The 21769-nt window shown below is 44.4% G+C and overlaps 1 protein-coding gene across 1 annotated transcript; it reads right to left on the reverse strand.

Moving 5' to 3' along the window:
• Window positions 1–660: 660 nt before the first annotated feature.
• Window positions 661–2821, reverse strand: sox21b (SRY-box transcription factor 21b). Its single transcript, XM_061287727.1, has 2 exons — window positions 2584–2821; window positions 661–2507 (listed from the first exon to the last, which is right to left on the reverse strand). Exon 2 carries the CDS (start codon window positions 2489–2491, stop codon window positions 1757–1759), a length of 735 nt encoding a protein of 244 aa, XP_061143711.1. The 5' UTR covers window positions 2492–2507; window positions 2584–2821; the 3' UTR covers window positions 661–1756.
• Between the last annotated feature and the right edge of the window lie 18948 nt (window positions 2822–21769).

Genomic DNA, 21769 nt, shown 5'->3' on the forward strand with positions numbered 1-21769 from the left:
GATTGCTTCCATCACAATGAGCGAGAGCGGCCGCTTTTCTCCGAACTCCACTTCAACAAACAACGCTCGCACAAAACCTCCCGACCCGGGTTTTGTGCGCAAACAAAACCTCCTCGACCGTCTAAACGCTCCCAGAGAAGAGAAAAGGAGAAAAAGGGCTTTCACATTTCCTCCCAGGGAAGAGAAAAGAAGAAAAAAAAAGGGGGGGGGGTGCTTTCTCATTTTTTTGCAAGATAAAACGTCATTAAAAATGGCTACAAAGCCGAATTTTAATAGAATTTGTAGGAGAAAGATTGTAACAATTACAGGTATATCAATTATGTAACAGGTCTTAAATAAACAATGATTTAAATAGAATTTTAATACAATTAAATCTTTGTATATTTTGTCTTGTAAACGCAACTCGAGGTCACCTTGCGCATTCTTTTTAAGTGGGTGGTGTTGGTGGAATGGGTGGGCTGTCCCCCCAAGGAGGAAGTTCCACGGGTGTTGCAAACGCGGAGCGCCACTCAAAGGGTTTAATTAACCGCGACGGAGATAATTATCCCTGGACTGTCCAAATTAGTTTTGCATAATCGCACCGATCCTTATGAATTAATCTCCCAGTGTAATCTAGTAAAAGAGGCCCTGGATTGAAATTCAACACACACAAACACGTAGTTGAGAACATCAGCAGGTTGTACGTCCGTTTTAATTCAGATTATATAAATGCACTTTTAAGGGGTGCATGCACTTTAAATAAATACACCCTCATTGAGACCGTACAAAAGCGACCGTTTTACGAAGAGGGGGTATTTTACACTTTACCTGCACTTCACAGAACGAGGGGAGAAAAATATGTTAATCACATCAAAAAGCGGTTAGTTTTTAATTCTATTCGGGTTTATTGTTATGATTATTTCTTTCTTGTGATCCGTTTCTCAACAGGTGACACAAAAGAAAACACAGAAATTTTGTACGAGTTAGTTATTTAAAAAAAAAAAAAAAAACGGTTTTCTTGCAATCCCTGCACATGACACAAGAGGAAAGTGTTTGGGTACGTTTGAATCGGGGTCTGAAGGGCAATAAAATAAATTATGTCCTCTTAAAACGTCTCATGTGCAAATTCAGTCTTGTCCTTTTTATTTGCTCACCATAGATTCCACTAAACAATAAATATTACAGACATCTAGAAAAGGGTTTAAAAACTCTAAATCAAGGGTGAGGAATCCAAGGCCCGTGGGCCACAAACAGCCCAAGCATTGGATCAGGGCAGCCATGCAATTGTAAAGGAACTGTTATAAAAAGCCCCCAAACCCTTTACTGCACATAATCTGGAATAATGAACATTTGTTCCATTCTACTGTAAATTTTGTATGGCCCTGGAGGACTTTATCAAAACTGCGAAGATTCCCCACCCCTGCTCTAAACGTACACATGATGCTAGTGAAATGTCCTTGCTTGGGTTTCTCGGAACACTAAATAAACTGACTTTTTTTTGTACATGTTTTTTTTTTGTGTGTGTGTCACAATCCTCCCACGATGAACCCACGAACCAGTCCTAGCTCCAACAGGTGCAAATTATAGTGTCGCCTTCCCCCCTCCCTCTTTCGTGAGTAATTTGGCAGAAGTTTGGCGAGTTCTCACGGAGACCTTAAATAAAGGCAATCATCCATATACATGTGATAAATGCACACGTCATCACATGTTCAAGTCTGTGCATGCGTAAATCAAACTAATCGATAGTTTGTTTTGTTTTAATCTCGCGCGGGGTCGATCATAACGCCGCTGCGTAGGCGGGGTAAGGTTCGAGCTGTGGCTTCCCCATCCCGGGGAGCAGGATGTACGCGAGGGGCGGCTGGAGTCCGGTGGAGGGCCACGCCGTGCAGTTGCAAGGGATCATGTAGCCAGGGTTCCCGGGGGACGGGTGCGAGTGAGTGTGCGTCCCGGCGCCGCCGCTCCCCGCGAACGCACTGGCTGCGCTCGGCGGGTAGCCCAGCGGGGACGCGTAGGGGAAGGAGTGCGGCGAGAGCTCGCTCATCTTGGAGCCCAGGTCGAAAAAGGAGTAAGGGTTCGTGGACATGGACGGGTTGAAGAAGACCCGGGCCGCCGCGGCCGCCGCAGCCGCCGCCGCCTTGTCCGGGTTGCCGATGATACTCTCGTGTAGCCCTCCGGCGGAGATGCCGCTGACTTTGAGCGCGTCGTGCTCCCCGAGGTTGTAGGGCACCGGGAAGGAAAACTTGTCCTTTTTCATGAGGGTCTTAGGCTTCCGCCGGGGCCGGTACTTGTAATCGGGGTGCTCCTTCATGTGCATGGCCCGCAGACGCTTGGCTTCGTCGATGAAGGGCCTCTTCTCAGACTCGGTCAGAAGTTTCCACTCAGCGCCCAGCCGCTTGCTGATCTCAGAGTTGTGCATTTTGGGGTTCTCCTGGGCCATTTTCCTCCGCTGGGCTCTTGACCACACCATGAAGGCGTTCATCGGGCGTTTGACGTGATCCATCGGTTTAGACATACTTGGCACGAACTCTCTAGAGGAATGAACGCGCGCGCACGTAAATAAATGCACTCACTCTTAATCATAAGCGCCACGAGTCGTTTACTTACTTAATTCTTTAATTCTTCATCCCGATTATCTTCTGCAACAAAAAGAGAACTCCTTAAAATAAGTGTTGTATTCTCCTATTCATCCTCGCGTCCACGTTCAAGCAAAACAACAGTGGGTAGAAAAACACGCAGTCTTGTCGCGTTGTCCTCCGCGTGTCGTCCAGCACCAGAGGCAGCGCGCACGCAAGTGGTTGACAAGTCTCCGTAGCCCCGTGTGAAATACTGCATGTGTGGCAGGTAGTGAAAGTGCCTAGTGGCGCATGCGCACTAGAACGCCACCAGCACGCGATCGACGCTCCTTTTTACATCCCCCCCCCCCGTCTTTTTCCTCCCTCTAAATTCCCTTCCTTCTGTTTTAAAAGGATGCTCAAAAGGCGCAGTGTTACCCCGATCACTCTATCCCCTAATAAAAGCGTCCGTTTATTTCTATTAATGCGCGCGTAATAGTCCATTACGCACGAGCGCGCAAAATCTTTTGGCGTACTTGTTCACCTCGCATGGCCTCACCTGCCTTTAGCCCCACCTCACCCACCACCAACACCTTTTAAGTACTAACCCACTCTTTAATATTGTCACATTTGGCAACAATTTTGAGCCACTGAGGAGGTCTGAAGTGTTTCTAATCGGGTTCGGTGAAATTAATTACTTTCCTCAAACCACCAAAGCCCCCCCTCCCTCCTCTTTCTCCCTATTTCCCCTCTTTTCACTTCAAAAGACCCTCCCAAGGGCAGCCATCCGATTCACAACTTCGCAATTATTACACTTATCAGCTCGGACTTGTGGGGTAAATTGTTGGTTGGAGTGGGCTTTTTTTTCCCTCTCTCACTTTCCGTCTCTGCTCTCCATTATTATTTGTCCCCCAAAAAATAATAATAATGAATAACAGCCCTTGGAAAATATAAACGCCAAATTATCTCTGCAGGTAACACATTTTAATTAAATTCACAGTTGTTTTCCTTTTAAAATATTAAAATTCATAGTACAATAAAGTATGTAACCATTATGCATAATTAGGCGGGGGGGGGTTTGTCATGAGTAAATCATAAGTAATCCTCTTGTTTACTAGAAATCATTTTAAAGCTTGCTCTCAGAAGGTAATAGTTTTATTATTTATTGTGTTTCAATTGCTTGGTGGAAAGGATTATCAGCATCTTGGGCAGTGCATGTGAGACACACATACGCACGCACGCACGCACGCACGCACGCACACACACACACTATATGCGCTCGCGCGCGCACACACACACACACACTGAATTCCTATGAATTCCTCCACAGGATGACACAAAACAGGAATAATTGTGAATTATTTTCACTTCGTATTAGATGAGAGTTAATACTTTGGACTGTTTTTGTATGCAGGATCGATCTATTTAATAATGGTTTATTATTTATTATCCCGTCCCCCCCCCCCATACAAAGGTTCAAATTCAATTTCTTAATTTCAGACAATTCATTTCAGCCTTAAATTTTATTTGTTTTTTAGGCCTTATCATCCAACACCTTGCACATATTGAATTTCTTCCAGTTTTGGTCAGTGTTTTTGTTTTGGACGCACACACACATACACACACACAAATACATTTCAAGGTTTTTTTTTGTTTTTGGAATCTATCACAGACAAAAGGGGGGGAAATCACAATAATAACATAAACCCTCCTCTCACCTGCGGTCTTCCCATCCTTTCAAGCCCTTGTTGTCAGGCCGGAAATAACACTTCAATAATTCACGATGAGTTAGTGAGCGCGAGGAAAATTATACCTGCATGGCTCCAGCCTCTGAGACGGAGCCACCTCAGCGCACACAAGGCTTGAATAGAAGGAAAAAAAATAGCCTACAAATAAATAGAGGGAGACAGCAGCAACAACAAGCCCATAGGGACTTTCTCCTCTATTAAGAGAGAAGATCACACACACGTTTGATTCCCCCGTCACTCCCTCGACATGAAACCAAAAATCTGACTTTCTATAATGATGAGATACACACTTAAAAAAAATACTTGTTCATCTATTTGTAGAATATACGTGCAGTAAAATAAAGGAGAAAGATGATAGAGAGAGTAAGTCAAAGAAGAAAGTGAAAAACACATCTGTGTGAGGTTGAAGTTGAAGGAGGAGGAAGTACAAGATGCCTGCCCGCACTTGAAGGTGTGAGGAGGGAAATGAATGGAGCTGGTAGGCAGGTCCTTCAACCACCTCCCTCATCCTCCTTAGACTTCAGGTGCAAGCTGAACAAGTTGAAGCTTCTTCTAGTAGCTTCAACTTCTTCCGCTTCCCCTCCAACCGCCTTCTCACGTCATCTTCATCTGCCCGCATCGTCGTTTTAACCGCACGTATCGGTCCTCCGTCTCCTTCAACATCCCACTTCTTTAAATTCCCGTATCTTCTCCTTAAACGACATACATATTCCTCCAACTGCTTTCCCCTTCATCTTCTTGAATCCTCCAAAAAAAATAAAAACGTTTTTCTCTTTTAGTTACCGACATCTCTCCTGCCCGCGTCTTCCTCCTCCTCCTGCTGCCCCCACGCAGGCCGAGCAATAAATAGCAGGTATGCAATATTTCTTCTTCAGCAACCTTTAAAATTGATAACCCACTGTTACATCGGATTTCCAGATCCAAACAAATTTTCTGTTGAAAGTGCGTGGCTAATATAATGAGACTAAAGCTGTGAGATTCTAAATCTGCTTTGAATTGTTTCAAACATTTAGGCCAGTTGTTATAATTAGTTGATGGAATAAATTGTATCATGAAGATAAGAGGGCCATAAATAACGCGTGGATTTAATTTTTAAAAAAGGAAATAAAATGGGAACATTATAAATATTTTTCTTCCACCCCGAAAAGCCATACACGTTGGACAAAAGTGCTCTCGGCGTGATGTGATCGGTATTGACAGTCAATTAGTCACCAACACATCCTATTAGCTGCCGAATCTTATCTTAAGTGAGCCTGTGATAAAGTGCGGATGACAAACAGTTGAAATGTGTAAAGGAGCCAATGGATTGCTATTTAAAGATGACGCCGTGCAGATTAGAAGCCATTTTGTCTCAGGAGGTTTCTTTTACACAATACGCAGAAAGCTCGCTAAGGAGCAGAGCAACATAATGATGGGATTGCAAAGCAGACAATGTCGACTTCGGCATCACCTCCAATGAGTCACCCGTCTGTAATACGTGTGAATAAAGTTAGTTCTTTTCCCGCGCTTTAAAAATGTGACCTATTTTGAATAGTTGTGTTCTCCAAACACATTCACCGGCTGCCAAATTAGTTGTGCAGCTCTTTAATCATTCTAATTATACAGTCTTTATTACTCCTCGGGGCAGACTTTCGTGCCTTTGTCTAGGTGGGAATCATTTTGGTGGAGAACCAAAATATTTACTCAACCACAGCCTAAATATTACGCATATCAGGAGGAATTGAGAAAATAATCCTCTCATAGACCGCGGTATTAACTTAATCACATTAGTGTAAATACTATTGATGGTGGTCATGATCCTGAGTGAGCGTGTGTGTGTGTGTATGTGCGCATCACAATGTAGCAACGGATGTTGTTGAAAAAGGCCCTGAGGACTGAGCGGTGTCAGTGCCTGTGATGTGGCGCTAAAGAGGATTGATAGTCATTTCCTTCATGGAGGAGCTGAGCCGGCGCGTACAAGAAACTTTGAAAGCACATTATGGAAGGAGAATGGCTCCACAGAAGGATGCGCCGCTCGGGAGCTTGATAAGACCTTCGTCTTCAAACCGCCGCTTGTCATCGTATTAAATGTAATCTCACCTTGCTTGAATATCTCCACAGCCCCCGGGAAGGTGGGGTGGGTTGGGGGGTTGCACGAGAAATAGTACAAACGTCCTGGATCGGTTCAAAAACAACTATTGATAAAAAGTCCGATATTTTTTTTTTTTTGATCTGAGATTAAAAGGGCTTGCTTGCGATCCGCCCCCCTGCAGGCTCTGACTTTTCCCATGATAGACTGTTTGGAACCATTTAGCAGATATATTATCACCGGTCTTTTCTTCCTCATTATATTCAACCCCCCTTATCGCCACGGCATCGCTGCAAAGCCCCCAAATAGAGAGTTGTAATTACCAGCGCTGCCACCTGATAGCGACCCCTCCTATCGGCTTTTATCGCTGCAGCTCTTGCTAACTCATCACGGGGACCCGGGGAAGAAAAGACCCGCTTGTGGCACACATCTCTCCGATACATGTGGAGTTGCAGTTGGCGGATCAGAGAAAAGTGATGCACTAAGGCCTTTTCTTCACCCAACACACACTTCTATCCACCTCGTTTCCCGAGACCCCACAAAGACTCTTCTTTCCCTTTATGCGGAGGCTGAATTGAGGCGGCGGCGCAAACAAAACGTGATCCAATCTCCTTGAACCTGAGGCAGCGCCGCGGAACACGCCGCGCTGGCTTATACATTGGCCGTCGTCCTTCGGCGGGGGAACGCAAGGCGCATCAAAGACACCTGTGTAAAAGTTGCCGGGCATAGCGCTCCCACCTTATTACCCGCCTCCGACCTCCAGGTTTCCCTCGTGCCGCTGAATAGACAACAGAATATGGAGTCTGCGTGGGTTTTTTGGAATTGAAACTGTGTGTCTGTTTCAAAAGCTCTGATGAGGGGTCAAGAATGCTTATGTCTACAAAAAGAAAAGAGTGAAAAGACCAAATAGGAGGCATAATCAGAAGAAATAAGAGAAAGACATCATTTAATTCAAATTCTAACCTTGACTCGGGGTGACGCTTGCATAAATGAACAAAACAAAATTCTCAATAGCAAGCTGAATTATGTTGACTCGTTTTAGTCATGTCTTTGTCTTGCTTCTATGATTACGCTCGGAATTGTATCGCACCGGGTTACTTGGGATTCATCTGCTGCAGTGATTTCTTTAAATGCTCCACACTTTAATTTGCAACTTTTTGTGTGTTATTATCTCGGAACATGAAAATACAAGTGCACTACATCAATAATGGTTGTATACCTTGGAAGTTGACTCTTTTGAGCCTTCAGCAGATTACTTCTATAATATTCCTCAAAATACTACGATCTATTTATCATGATCTGTACTGCGGCCTTTAATGTTTGTGGCATGTGCATGACAACTGTGTGATCAATGAAAGGCCAAGTGTCCTGTCAGCAGAAGCCTTTTTAGGCTAAGAGAGGTGGGAGGTGGCCGGGCGATGGGTGTCTGCGCTTATTTCATTATTTTGATGAACGCAGCCTCAGCATGGCTACGCTCATGCTAGCTTCTCCGGTGTGGCTCTCCCCAATCGGGCCATTACTCATTGGCGTGAGTGAGGGAGGTCCGAGGTGACTGTCGCCAGGGCGTATTGATCAAATGTCAAGAGAGTATTCCCACCTCGCTGTCATCAGCAACATCGCCACGCCGATCCGGCGACAGCCCCGACGCTCCCGCCGACGACTTATCAGCAAAGCAGGCGCTCGGTGCGTTAAGATGTTTGTCTAATGATTTGAAGTAATCTGTTTATTCCCCCCCCCCCCCCCACGCTTCTCCCCCTCCCCCGTCGTTTATCTAAGCAGAGCAAAGCGGGGAACATGCCCGCTCAAAATCACACTTCAAAGCGCTAATCAGCGGCGTGAAGATTAATAAATTTACTCGTGCGAAAAAAAGCCTCCTCCAGTTTGCACTTTTTTGTTGTTCTTTGGTGAAAGTCAATATCCAAGCAAAGGTATACACTCGCAATAGATCGCTGCACAAAGGGCCAGGACCCTGGAAGTGTCACATCATCCTCCCAGGGGATGAAGGCTAAAGACGCTGCCCTCCCTCCTCCCCTCCCCGTCCGCCCCCCCCTTCTAATGCCCGGTCATCCCCGAGGGGGCTGTTTGCATCCCATAGCAAAATATCTTCTCTGCTCAAATTAACTCCTGCCAAGAGTCAAGTGAAATCAATATGCTTAATCCATAAATTGTCCTGAGTGATAATTGCAAAGAGGAAGTGTAATTACAAAAGACATTAATTCAGCTCCTTAGATTTTGTGCCACACAAGTCCAGCCACGCTGACAATTCACAAAAAAGTATTTTATATTTATTTGTGTTTTGTATTATTTTATAGTTGTTGTTTTTTTAGAAGAATTTTCTTTAAGGCGCCTACATTTTGAAAAATAAAAACAGAAAGTAAGTTACATTACATAGGCTTGACTTTGCTATCCCTAGGTCAGATTTAAAAGCAAAAAACAAAGAAGCAACCTTCCCTGTATGTTTTTGTATCATTTCCTTCAACTTTGTCATTTTCATGTCAATGTACTCTTGAGGAAGGTTGAATGCCCTTAAATTCTCTTTGCAAGCACATTTGGCTCTGCCGCAGCTTTGTGAACCCCCCGCTTGCTCCACTCCACGGGCTCTTACACTGACCAGTCATCGATGACAAAGGTTTCACAAAATCTACACTTTTGTTCCCGCCGACAGTGTGTTCCGAGTATTAGCATGATAATAACATGAAAAATCTACACGGCTCAAACCTTTAAAGACGCTCCGAGCGACCTGTGTACATTTGGCTTTTTTTTTTTAAATGCACAAACATTGTTGAGGCATTTTTGTGTGCTGCCCCAGGTTGCAGCTGGCCTGTCTCTCACTGTGCACTTGCCAAGTGCAAGAAAAGGGGTCTCTCTTTTATGAGGACGGAGCGAATCTGGGCTAATGTGTCTGCTTAAGAGTGTCCCAGGGAGCCCCGCTCTCCCATTCTTTGGCCATTCTTTCCACTTTTCTCCTCTCCCGCACTCGGTATAATTGCAGTTTAATTGGGTGACAAGAAATGAAAACTGTATCCACATTATCTGGGATTATCTCTTTTTCCTCCAGCTTGCCATCAATTCAAAAGGCCCATTTATCAGCACGGAGGAAGCTGATGCTTGGTCAGCTTCGAGCACCAGTTAGCAAAATGAAGAGCGAGGGAGGGGTGGCCGCAAAGGGAAGGGGGGCCCCCCCGACAGCTCGGGAAAAAAAATGTTCTTTGCATCTGATTGTGAGCACGCATTCATCTTCAAGATGCATATCTTGAAGCCTGTGTAAATCAATAACAAAAACTACAATCCTATTCTTCCATGAAAAGTGTGTTTCTTTTTGAAACACACAAAAATAGCACCAGCTCAAGTTCTCCAGCGCATTCACCCCAACAATAAGGATGCTTGAGTTGTGATTATTCCGAAACATCTCACAAAACCTATTCGCACATCACTTTAGCGTCGTGGACAAAACGAAAATAATGAATGCAAATAAGTTTCAGGGGTGCGCTTTAATGCCTGCGTCATTCATTCACTCGGCATTCTTAAATTGTCTATGGCAAGGTTATAAACATTGAGTCAGTGCGGCCTAAGCTCTCCTCGCTTTTTGTTTGCGCTACACTCCAAATTAAAAGCCTCTTTCAGGATGCATTTAATGACGATCCGCTCTAATGGCACAGAGAGGAAGGTTGTTTGGCGAAAGGAAGCTCTTCGAGAGAAAGCGTCCCCATTATGGGCTTTGCTTTTCTATACTTACTGTACATTTTCTCTCACAATAAATTCTCCTTTCATGTATTTGCCAAACACTCAAGCTCCATTGAAAGTGGGCCTTGCATCAGGGTTATGCCATTGTAATTGCGAGCCGGATAATGCTGAGCCGATTGGAGAAAGCAGTTTAATTGATAGCATCGCATTACAACTGGGAACGACCAGGGGCGTAGCTAGGAATTTTTCAGTGGGGTGGCCAGGGTGTTAAAACATCTCACTGCTCGTGCTTTCCCTGTAACTAGGAAGTCGTCGTTTACCATACTACCCTTGCATAATACAAACAAGATGAAGTCTAAATCAATCAAAACAACGCAAAATGCAATCATTTTTGCTGTCGCTTTGCTTTTGTGTACTGTCTCTTTGGCAACTTATTTCTCATGTACCAATTTGCTAGCTAACAGCCAATCAGAATGACACTATTTTACATAGCGCAATTGCTGGCCCATTTGTTCAAAACAAACTAAAAAAGCTCTCTAATTCTTCTAAATTCTGATTGCTTTTTACTGAGGTTTATTCTTGCTTGTTTGATGAATGGGTAACATGAGATATCTAGCTTGAAGTACATATTTTATGTTGTCAAACCATGACTGCATGATAAATAATGACTTCTTCCCCGTGTTTGCTTGCCATGGTGAGTAAGTGATGCTTTTTATTGACATAAGCTGTAAGAGTCAAAGGTTATTAACTAAAGGTTGTTTCTTTTAGTTAGCATTCACATCAGTTGGAAATTTGTTATTTTAGTATCAAGGCATCTACAAATATCACTTCCATGTAAAAATGAAAGGAAACTCACAGGTATCAGACTTTTCCTCTTGTTGTGGGGTGGCCATAGTGACCAGAGGTGGCCATGGTCACCCCTTGCCACCACGTAGCTCCGCCCCTGAGTGAGACCTTGTCATTAGACTTGATGTAAATGGAGTACACTTAAATGTGTAGCTATTGAGACTCAAGTGCGTTGGTGGAACATTGGAGATGGTCTGATCTTCTTGCTGCTATTAATGGTGAGGTGAGGAGTGTGTGTGTGTGGGGGGGGGGGGGGGGGGGCAGGACCAAGAAAGCACTTAATAGTCTCTCTACAAAAGTGCAGCAAAACACTAGAAATGTACTTTGGGAGTGTGCTCATGTGGAAATATATTAAATCAAAAACGTGCATCCAAGAGCACTTTTGTGTCTCATTAATTCCGTATTCAATTTTAGTGTTCAACAAAACAAAGTCTTTGGATTTTATATAGAAGACGCACTTTATTGAAGCAACTTTGATGGTAGCGATTCATAAATAGTTGTTGGATGCTCGTGTAAAATGTGGATCTTATTATGACCGTCTACAGATAGCGAGGCGAATTTATCGACGTTGTCTATTTCATTCACTCACTCACTCATTCATTCAATTGATACCTGACTCAGGATGAGAGCAAAGCAGAGATTTATTTGTCACGTTCACGCTGAGATCATTTTTACACTACAGGATGATTGCTTAAGACCGGTCAGTGCCTGATGGGTTGGGTGGGCTGGCTGTGTGTGTGTGTGTGGGGGGGGGGGGGGGGGCATTTTGTCTCATCAGAGTGCAAATAAGTTCTCATCACTGTCTGGTGTAATCTGGCGCGCGGGCTGCATGCGCCGCTTTAAATCAAGTGTCAGGAAAGCTGCAGGTGCTACCTCACAGACAGGCAACCCCCCGGGGGGTCATGAGCGCAAGGATAAACGGCGAATAAACGGAGGTGCTGGCAGAGCAACCGACTGATTAACTCACTGCGGGGGCAGTTTTTCATCCCCCCCCACCCCCCTCCACAATCACGCCTTAGTGATGGCCGAGTCTGGTGTCACTTTTGCTAGTGCGTACGCGTGTGTGTATGCCAGCCGAGCCCATGTCGTCAGGGTTACACTCGTAGCCAGATAGAGTTGGTATGTTTAAAGTGTGTGTGTGTGTGTGTGGGGGGGGGGTGCATCATCTCTTGGGACCGTGCTAATGTGTCAGCTCCATGGCTCATTTCTTTCAATTACAGCAGCTGGACCCGGCAAGAGAGCAAAAGAGCCCACCAGCGGTCGGCTGACAGCCCCATATGGGTCCCGTCACTGCTTATCAGCCACCCACTCGTAAGCAAAAAAAAAAACATGAATGTGACATATTGCCATCAACAAAGGCGGTTACACAGAGCACAATTTGCTTTTGTCGTTTAATGAGCAGGTGACTGTGACAGTCTTGTGAAATTATTATCTATTCATTTACCCCTGCTTTCTAAGTCACCCTCAAACCATTTTAGAAACGACAAAAATGAAATCCTACTGTGACACTAACTGTCTAAATATTGAAATAATAAATAAACGTCACCCTTAATCATCTCCTACTCTTTCCGGCTAAATTGTCCAATTGTAAAATGTTGATTTAGAACGCCGCATGAATACAGAGCATTCCTCGCTCACATTTTCAAACAAGCTGCGTTGTTTTCTATTCTTCCCTCACTCACTTCCCTCGTGGTTCCAACCCCAAATTAATTAACATGATACAGAAATAGGTAGAATGCAAATGCGGGAGCCCTCACTTTGTGCCTGCGTTGCTCCTTTGTTTGCCTTTATTGTACCAAATTATTTAATTGGGTCTCTCCGATTGTGCGCAGACACAGGAAGGAACACGGGCCATTGTGGGCCTCCATACAAGTCACAATACGCTATCAAATTCAATTCCCATCAAAACGTCAGGCTGCCGGAGAGCCTGCAGCGGCCCCCGAGATTAATGAAGATCTGCATCAAGGCAAAGCTCGAGTCTGAGATTGGAGATGTTTTTTTTTCTCCCCCCCAAATAAAAGACCCCTTCACCAAGAACAAAGGAGGCCCTGAAAAGCGCTGGGATGTTCTGAGAGGGTGAAATACAACAAAACAAAGAGTTTGGCGTGGGGATGGAGGGGGGGGGGGGTGGCGTGCTACACTGAAAAGACACTTTTTCCCCCCCTCCTTTACAGTCATCCCATGTGCCTGTATCAGTCAATAAGTTGAAATATAAAAAATAAAAATACAATTTTGTTAAATATATATATATATATATATATATATTCTAAAAACCTTTTGAGAATTTACAGTAGTCTTTAATAGACTATTTAATAGACATTTTTAAATAATATTTCCAATATAAACTAAGAAGAATGCAGCTAGTACTAAATTGATTGTAAGTTTTTTCAATATTTGGTCATATTCAAATTTGTAAGCACTTACTCAAAAGCAATTTATTTCAAAATGCAACACAATATGAGTTCCACTAGTCAAGCAGGAGAAGTGAATAGACTTCATGTTGCGTGTGTGTTTAAATGAGGGTAAAAGAGCAAAACGTCAGGGTTTACCTTGACGAGTGAAAAGCGTCAAATTAAAACACTCGTCGTGTTCTTTCAAGTCTTCTGCCGTACACAGCGAGAAGGAGAGACGCGCCTCGGCTGTATTCACAATGTGTGAATAGATTTTGTCTGACTGCTACAACTGTGTGAATTTGTTTCCACGAAGGCTGCATGTCGACAGGTGGCCTCTTTCAACTCGACTTAGCGCGCCGGTTCTTATTTTTGCTTTGTTTTATTTTTTTGAGAGATGAAAAGACTCTTAATGCGTGAGGTACTTGATGGCTCCGGTGACTGTACGCAGCAAAGTGAGGAAAATAGTTTGAAAAGTTTTATTGTTCACTAGACACAATTCCGGCTAACCATGTAAAAGGGTAGTACAAAAATGATTAGGTTTGAATGACATTAGGATTCATTTAAAGGTTTATTTCATGTAAAGGTGACCAATTTTTTTTAATCCCCTCACCAATCAACCTCCCAATATAATGCAACACCAGTTTTCACACAAAATTTCAAAATTCATTTTCACCGTTTTTCTCCCTTTATAGAAGCGAACCCTTGTTGATGAAATAGATCCATTTCCCGCCAACAAACGCGCTAGCAGTATTTTGGCATTTTAATATCATGCATTAAAGCATTTCTGATTTGGGATGTGATGCTGCTCTTCGCACAACAAAAGCAGAGCCATGAAAAAGAAATGATTCCGTCCGGTGCCACCAAAGGATTGGGCTCGTTCACATTCCACCCGTGTTGTGTCCCAGCTCGCCGTATTTACTTCATTTCCCGCCATTCATAGATGCTGGTCGCTGGACCGGAACATTCCAGCTGCCACCTCAACATCTCATTATTTGGGGGAAATATCAAGCTTGTATCGTCTTGATAAATAATTCGCGCTAGTATAATGTATCGGACTAAAACATATTTTCAGGAGGGCGGTGGGGTTAAGGTGCCAATCTCAGCTCTTTTTATTTATTTAATTTTATTTTATTTCGCCCCCAAGACAGAGATTTCCATATATAGAGTGACCGCGGCTCGTGTCGGGACGCGAGCAATCGGGATGGAGCGCGCGTCGTCCGCCCATATTGCTGTCACAGATTGGAAATGAGGCCTGCTAACCTGTGGGCAGCCTCCCCCAATCGGCTTTACGCATTGCCAATGCATTTGTGGCCGCTGCCTCTGAGGGGAGGAATAAAAAAAGAAAAAAGAATGGTGAAGTTTTTATCTGAGCCGCTGACAAACATTACTCTTTAATGCAGTTTTGTAGAAATGCATTCTTATCCCTCTCGGAAGGAATTTATCTACTTGAAAGCGGCAAAATGGTTGCCACAGGGAAGGATTTCTTTTAATGGACTACAATAGGCTCAGTATGGGACGCGTCCCGATTTTTGTGATGGCTCGATAGAGGAGGCCAGACGGATATTCATGGGAAATTGTTTATCTGGAGCCAAAGGCCGCGTAACAATGGCAGTTGAACTTTTGTCGGGAATGATTCTTTTCTCGCGCTTTGAGATTGTTGTGTGCAATTTCAGACAGGTGCTTCAGGAATATCAATCTGCAAATGGAGATGTCACAAAACGTGAATGCAAACTTTGTGTGGATGTATAAATAAATGTGTTTGGAGAAAAAAATATAACTGCCCCCCTCCCCCTCCTCGTGGGAGGTAAACGTGCCACAGGGTTCACTATTCACACGAGGCTACACTGTCATCGTCTCTCAGTCCGCGTTTGTCTTGTGAGGTCCCTTTATCCCCCCCACTGCACTTTTCCTCATCTTGTAGCATGGGCCAGAATCTGGGGACACAGTGTCAGAACCCTAAAATGGGGTTCGGGGTGGTCTGTGCGCTCTTAACGCCACTTTCAGGAAGCGCGGACAATAAATGAATAGACTGTCCTCTCTGGTAGGGGCCAAATGTAAACAAATTGAAAAGGAGCGAGAACAAAACAGATTGGCCACAGAAACAGACAAACTCAGTAGGGGAGTGGGGGGGCTGCAAGAAGACCCCCCTCCCCATCACCAACCCTTTGGCGCACTTCCCTTGCGTAAGTCCCTATGATACTTGTCATTTGCAGCTTTATACTTTATATTAAGTCTTCCTGTTTTTAGTTCCTATTCTTTATCCCTATCCAGGGCTCTTTTGAATTTAATACAGAGCTGTGAGTTATTTATTTATATTGAATACAGAGGAGTGATTGCACTCCTTGTCTGCAAGTCCCTTCCAACTAGCATTTTCTATTCCATATAGAGGATTTTCTTTTTCTTCTCTTTCTTCCAGATATCCTTTTGCTGTCTGACTTTGACTTCCTTGTAGCTGTTCTTGTTCCTTTTCCTGCCAGCCCTAAATTTGATACTTAAGCAGACTAGTGGGAGTGGCTGTCAGATGCAAATGCAAATTTTTTTTTTACCGGTCTATATGATTGAGCTTTCATATGCCCACACAAATGTTTGTCGTGAGCAGGAAAAAGAACTGAGGAATCGGAATTAAGACATCAGACCGTTTTCCTGATGTGCAGCTTGTATACGTGCTTGGAAGCACACACTCCCGCAATAGTTCTAAATCCCGTTGAAGGTTTTGACAAGCTTTTTTGACCTCCATAACCAGCTTTCAAAGTGAATATCTGCAGGTGTCGTCTGATTCGGCGGCGCGCTTGTTCTCGGCAGCCGTCTCGCAGCGTGCCGCATTGGGCGCTCTAGGCCAAAGAACTTGCTGCGTGCTACAAGTTGAATTAATGAACCCCTTAAAAGGTTTTGCATATTTTTATTTTGCTTCTCAAATGAGAAAATCTGTTGTCGGCTTTTTATCAAACCTCTTCATATTTCACTGAGGTGGAAGGGCCCGTGCGGCACATTTGCGAGGCAGAACTAATGCTATATAAATCTCAAGTAATGAGCGGGCCCCGGGGACGTCATCTAAATGAAGATTTTACAGCAATTTCAACATGACTGCGATTTGACTCCTGCCTTTAAGTGCATTTGTTTAACAGGTGCTTGGAGACGGCGGGTTGCAAAGTGTCGCTATGTCTGCCTTATTAATTTCTGGCGCGCTAGTGGGCGGGAGAAAAAAGAGGGAGTTGACAAACACTAATCAAAAGGTTGAGAGTGGGATGATTCCGCCATTGAAGCCATGTACTCGCGCTTCATTTGCAAACTAATGATTCTGAACCCCCGCAATCTGTTTGAGGTCAGCTCCTGTGTATTTTGGATACGCTTTGGCTATTAGCATCACTGAAAGCTTCAGATGTGTCAAACCTCCAGTGATAGTCACCTACTTTAATTTCCCCGCAGGCCTCCGAGGGGGGGACGAATTCAACTAAAATCACAAGCTGTTTTGTTGGCAATCCTTTGTGGCCTATAATGAATCTAATGAATATAAAGAGAGGCGAGCGGAGGGGGCGATTAGTGGGGGACGCTGGGGGTCAACGGGATAGAGGCGAATACATTTCAACCACCGCTGTGTTGCTTTTACTTGACGATTTGTGACCCTCCACAATGGGACAATGGCGAGTGTTTTTGTCCCCTTAATTTGCCTTTGTGTTTCGGCCTCATCTCTTTCAACGCCGAGCGCTCAAAGTCATCAGTCCAGAGGGGGCGAGAGAGAGAAAGGAAAAAAAAAAGAGTGCTGACCGCACGGTCGGCCGGACAAAGGGGAGGTTTCAGATGAATCCTATCAGCCGGCCAGAGGAGCCAAAAAAGGGACTCAAAGACAACAAGTAGAGGGTTGGAATGAGCTTCTGAAGCACTTCCTCTGTGGTCTATCGCACCCCAAACAGCACTTCCAGCGTGCTCGCGAGGTGTTTGGCACACGAATTAAAGCGGCTCATCAGATAAGAGCAAAAAGGTCAAGGAAGGTGGCGGCCGCGGCGAGGGAGTCGTGCCAAAGCCCCTCCGTGTCCTCCCTTCAGGTGGCAGGATGGAATTAACGGGACTATTGTTCTCCAATATGACCCACATTGGACTTGATGAATGGCCGCGGCCTCCACTCTAAACTTTTAAGAGCTCTCGGATAGAAAAGTTCTGTCTCACTGGTCCGTGCTGGTACGCTCCCCAGTCGCCGTAATGATTCCCATTCATAAACATGCGCTGCGCTACCCTCCACCTGGCAGCTGCCTCTGTGCGCAGGAGATTACAATTATGAAGCCCTCCAATCCCGAGGATAAACATCTCTCCACTTTTGAAGTTTGCCAGCACGAGGCATATTTTAGTGCCGTGCGACTTAAGCATGGCTTCAAGGTATCACTTGCCACATCTTCTCTCATTTTACATATATTGTTCAACTTTAATGGGGATCTAATTTGTGTTATCAGCTTACAGGGCAGTAAGTAATAATTTGCATGGCTGCCCTAAGCGAATATGCCTCCATAAGCATCCCGTGGTATAGACACAAGAATGGATTAGCCTCCATATTGGCTATGCCCCGGCGGTCAGTGGTTCCGAGAAGCAGAACAGATAGTTTAGTTTGGTGACAATCGCTCTACCTTGAGATGCCGCCTCGGATAAAATGAAAATGACGCCGGAAGCTAGATGACATCGACTCGCAGGAACGCTTTAGCCGAGCCAAGAATAGCAAATGCGAGAGCCTTGACAGAGATAATACTAATAAGCAGTTTGGATTGATCAGATCTTAGTGGTTCTCATCTAGAAGTGTTTTCTATTAAGTCGACCTGTTCAGCCGAGATGGTTTCTGTGAACTTGTGTTCACAACATCTCCAGAGGAGAGGCGCTTGATATGCTTGCGTCAGGCATGTGTGTTCCGCCTGTTAGCTTAGTAGACATTTAATTGGCGTGGTGGGTGGTTGGAGCGCTAGGAGCCTGATCTTAGGAATATGTCATATTTGTTAATCGGACATGCAGATGCAAATCAAGTGTGACAGACTGTGACCAACACCGCGGGAGCATAAATACCGTTAACTTCAAAAATGTTCTTGGCGCCGGAATAACGCCGCATAAAGGCGGCAGCGACAGCGACAACCCATCCATGTATTTATTTTGTTTAGCTATTTCCGTGCATAGGTCCATGCGACAAAAGAGCCGTGATAAAAATACTAAAAAATGGAATACTGGGGTGCCAGATTGTGTCTTTTTGTGCAAATGGCAGCCCCACGCTAGGTGGGAATTGTCGGTGTGATTGCCTTAACTGCAATGAATTCCTGTTAAGTGAAATGTTTGCCGCCAAAGAATGGAAGCGGCGGTCGGGCTTGCGCGACCTAATTCAGATTCCTGGAAGGCTTTTTAATTTGCAAAACACGCCAGCTATCTGACAGGAGGGCACAGCCTCTTCGGAAAAAAAAAAAAAGACGACGCCATTCAAAAGTTTGTAAAGCTCGTCCGCAGAGATTGATTAGAGTTGTAAAGATTTTGTCTCAAAAGCGGCGCTGATTACAGCGCGCTCGTTGCTCATTTGCATCTCGTGTACAATCTCTCGCTCTCGTGCTCGTCGCGTTGTTAATGCAGAAATAATATCAATGCAAACTATATTAATAACCGCGCGGCGAGGTGTCACTTAATCAATGAAAACAAATCATACGCCTCGCCGTGATTATCTGGAGGAGGGCGAATATTAATGCGCGAGTCTGAATCAATGTCGGGGAGGTTGAATATCTTGCCTCCTGTTTACTGGAGCTAAGACGATTCTTTCTTTTATGCGTCCTCGCCATCCCAGAAATCGATGGCAATGTGACAAACACGAATATGTTATTAGAGCAATTCAACAACAACAACAACACAGCCGATTGTATTATTCTAAAGTCAAACGAGGGGATGCTCAAATTTCAATTAACTAGTTTGTCTGTGTTATTAATTAGGCGGGACGCAAAAGGCTTATTGTGTGCCATTATCCTCTCGGTATTAGTATGTAGCACCAGGCGAGCAAATTGACAGGCAAGGGAGGCGAGACGCGAGACGGGAAGCCCTTTTCGGATTCGCCAGGTAATAGCGACGGGGCCCGGACGCAGATTCTTTATTTCATTATTTGATAAAGAGGCCTCTAATGAAAATATCAGCCAGCAGCAACACAAGTCAGCGGCGGGCGTGAAAAGAAAAGTGGCTCAGAGGAGGACGGCAGCGGATGGCCAATTACCTCATGACTGCGCTCTATTAAATCAAATGTGAAACACAGCTGGTGGGCTAATGGAGGTCAAATGTAGCAGCGAGCGCTTATGAGCAATGAAAGACACTTTCAACTAAAAAAATACTGTTACATAGTTAGTTGATGTTGCGGTTGCTCCGTCTGATTCGGGATCTTTTTTTGACGACATGATACAAAAAAAAATCTAAGCATTTCTGTCTTGGCTCAATCGTTGTGCAAATGCGCCCTGAGGGTCCACTAACCTCACGGATGGATCTCTATGTCCCAAATTCTCCTTGTTGGCTGAAGGGTGCTGGAGGCCATCACACAGGTACACACGCCAAATCTCACAACAATAACGAGCCAACTATCAGTTACGTCTCGCCTGTAATCAGCCATGCATTAAGAGCATCGTTTTCCCCCCCGTCCCACCGCCTTTTGCATTCTTGACAAGCATCATGTCATGTGTGCCGCCTTCAGCTTCTACTTTTTTGTGCGTTCATCGGAGGAGTGAATGATGTGACCTATCGGTTACTTTCTGGAGGTGACGTGTGGATGGTTTAAAGAACAATGCTGCAAAGGTATCAAAGCTCTAAACGTTTGTTTATATCAATTTTACCGCATTGAAGAGTGTAGCTATGTCTGTAGTTCTGCTAATTTTTGCCAATATGAGAAATTATTCTTCAAAACTTGCCACTCACTGTAATAATAAAAAATGTAATATGCATGCCAGGCCACTAGTTGGCGATGATAAGCAAAAGCCTCATAATTACATTCTGCCTTCCCAGTGCCAAAAAACAGAAAACTGACGGGACTACTCAGACGTAAACTTTCCATTGGATCATTTTTGACATTATCATCCAGATTAACACGTTTTTATTCTTCGATGGTGATGTGTGTCAGATTAGCGAAGCTAGCTGCTGAGCCGCGTTGCCATTTTCACACCGATGGTTTTGAGAATAAAGACACAGCGTTTAAATAAATCGAGCCACGGTGGAGACATTCCGCATCAGATGTGAGGTTGATAGCGTCACGTTAATCTTGCAGCAGCCGCATCAAACTTAACTATGGAGTTAGTGCAAGACGCACCGTGGCAGCTCGGGCTTTAATTGGAATTTCTAGGATTATGATGTTTGACAATTACAAATTTGTAATTTACGAGTTTCTCCATAGTCTCCTACATGTTTCTCTTCTCTGTGTAATGGCCTCCCAGAAGTGTTTAGTACCTCATTTACTTAAAATGTCTTTCTTTATTCAATTTTTATTTGTTAATATGTCCAACGCAGGATGTCTCGCGTTTTAAAAATCGATAGTCCGCTTAAGTAGAGCTGCAGTTTTGTTGGATGCACATCTTAGCAACATGGCAGATGATGAAAAAGATTCGCACGTATACATCCTGGGTTCCCTTAAAATAAAAAGGCCAAGAGGCAACTTTTTTAAAATCCACTCCAACCCGATTGGAGTTGTCCAATTTGTAAAGGAACGTGAAAGCTTCTTGTTGTCTTTGTATGTCCCACTTTATCAAGCATCCAGCAGCATTGTCTCATGGAATTTAACTTTTTAGTCTGTTTACCGGCATGCATGTGAAGCCACATGGGCTAGATCATGTCTCGGGAGGTGGGGGGGGGCTCAAAAGCAGGCAAATCACTGTGCATTAAGACCAGACGCACAATGGACAACAATGGCTTGCATAAACACTATTTAGAACTATTCACATGGCATTGAAGAGATGGGCGTCGACTGGCCATTGCCGCAAAGCCGGCGCATTGTGGCGAGGTGAAAAGAAGTCTAATGAACAGGAAGCCTTATTTGAGAGAGCTGACAGTAACCGTACAACAGGCGCATTGTGCGCTTGCCACCAAGCCTGTGGCTCTCTACATTAGGAGAAATGATGAGAACGTAACCTGAAAAGACACACTGGGCCTTTGGACCCGCGTAAATGCAAGCGCACAATAATGGAGGCTACGGACGGAGGGGCACACACACACACATATACACACACACAGTCGCCACCTTGACCCAAAGCTGCACGTTTACATGCACACACCATCTACCGCTCTCATGGCCTCCCTTGAGTAAAATGCCATCATACACACACACACACATCAAACCCCCTTCAAGCCCGATGGAACTTTGAAGTGCATTCCGGTTAGTTTGCCACCAAGGAGTCTCAATTTAAAATGTCGCAGTTAAAATGTCATACATTTGAAATGATATCAAAGTCTGCAGGGGAGTTAGCAACTTTGGAGCTACTTTGGAGTACATACCCACACACACACACACATGCACACACA

The sequence above is a fragment of the Syngnathus typhle genome, linkage group LG9 (genome assembly GCF_033458585.1).
Source record: "Syngnathus typhle isolate RoL2023-S1 ecotype Sweden linkage group LG9, RoL_Styp_1.0, whole genome shotgun sequence".
Lineage (NCBI taxonomy): Eukaryota > Metazoa > Chordata > Actinopteri > Syngnathiformes > Syngnathidae > Syngnathus > Syngnathus typhle.

Coding starts and splice junctions, on each gene's coding strand:
- sox21b (XM_061287727.1), bottom strand. CDS start 2,491: ATGTCTAAACCGATGGATCACGTCAAACGCCCGATGAACGCCTTCATG.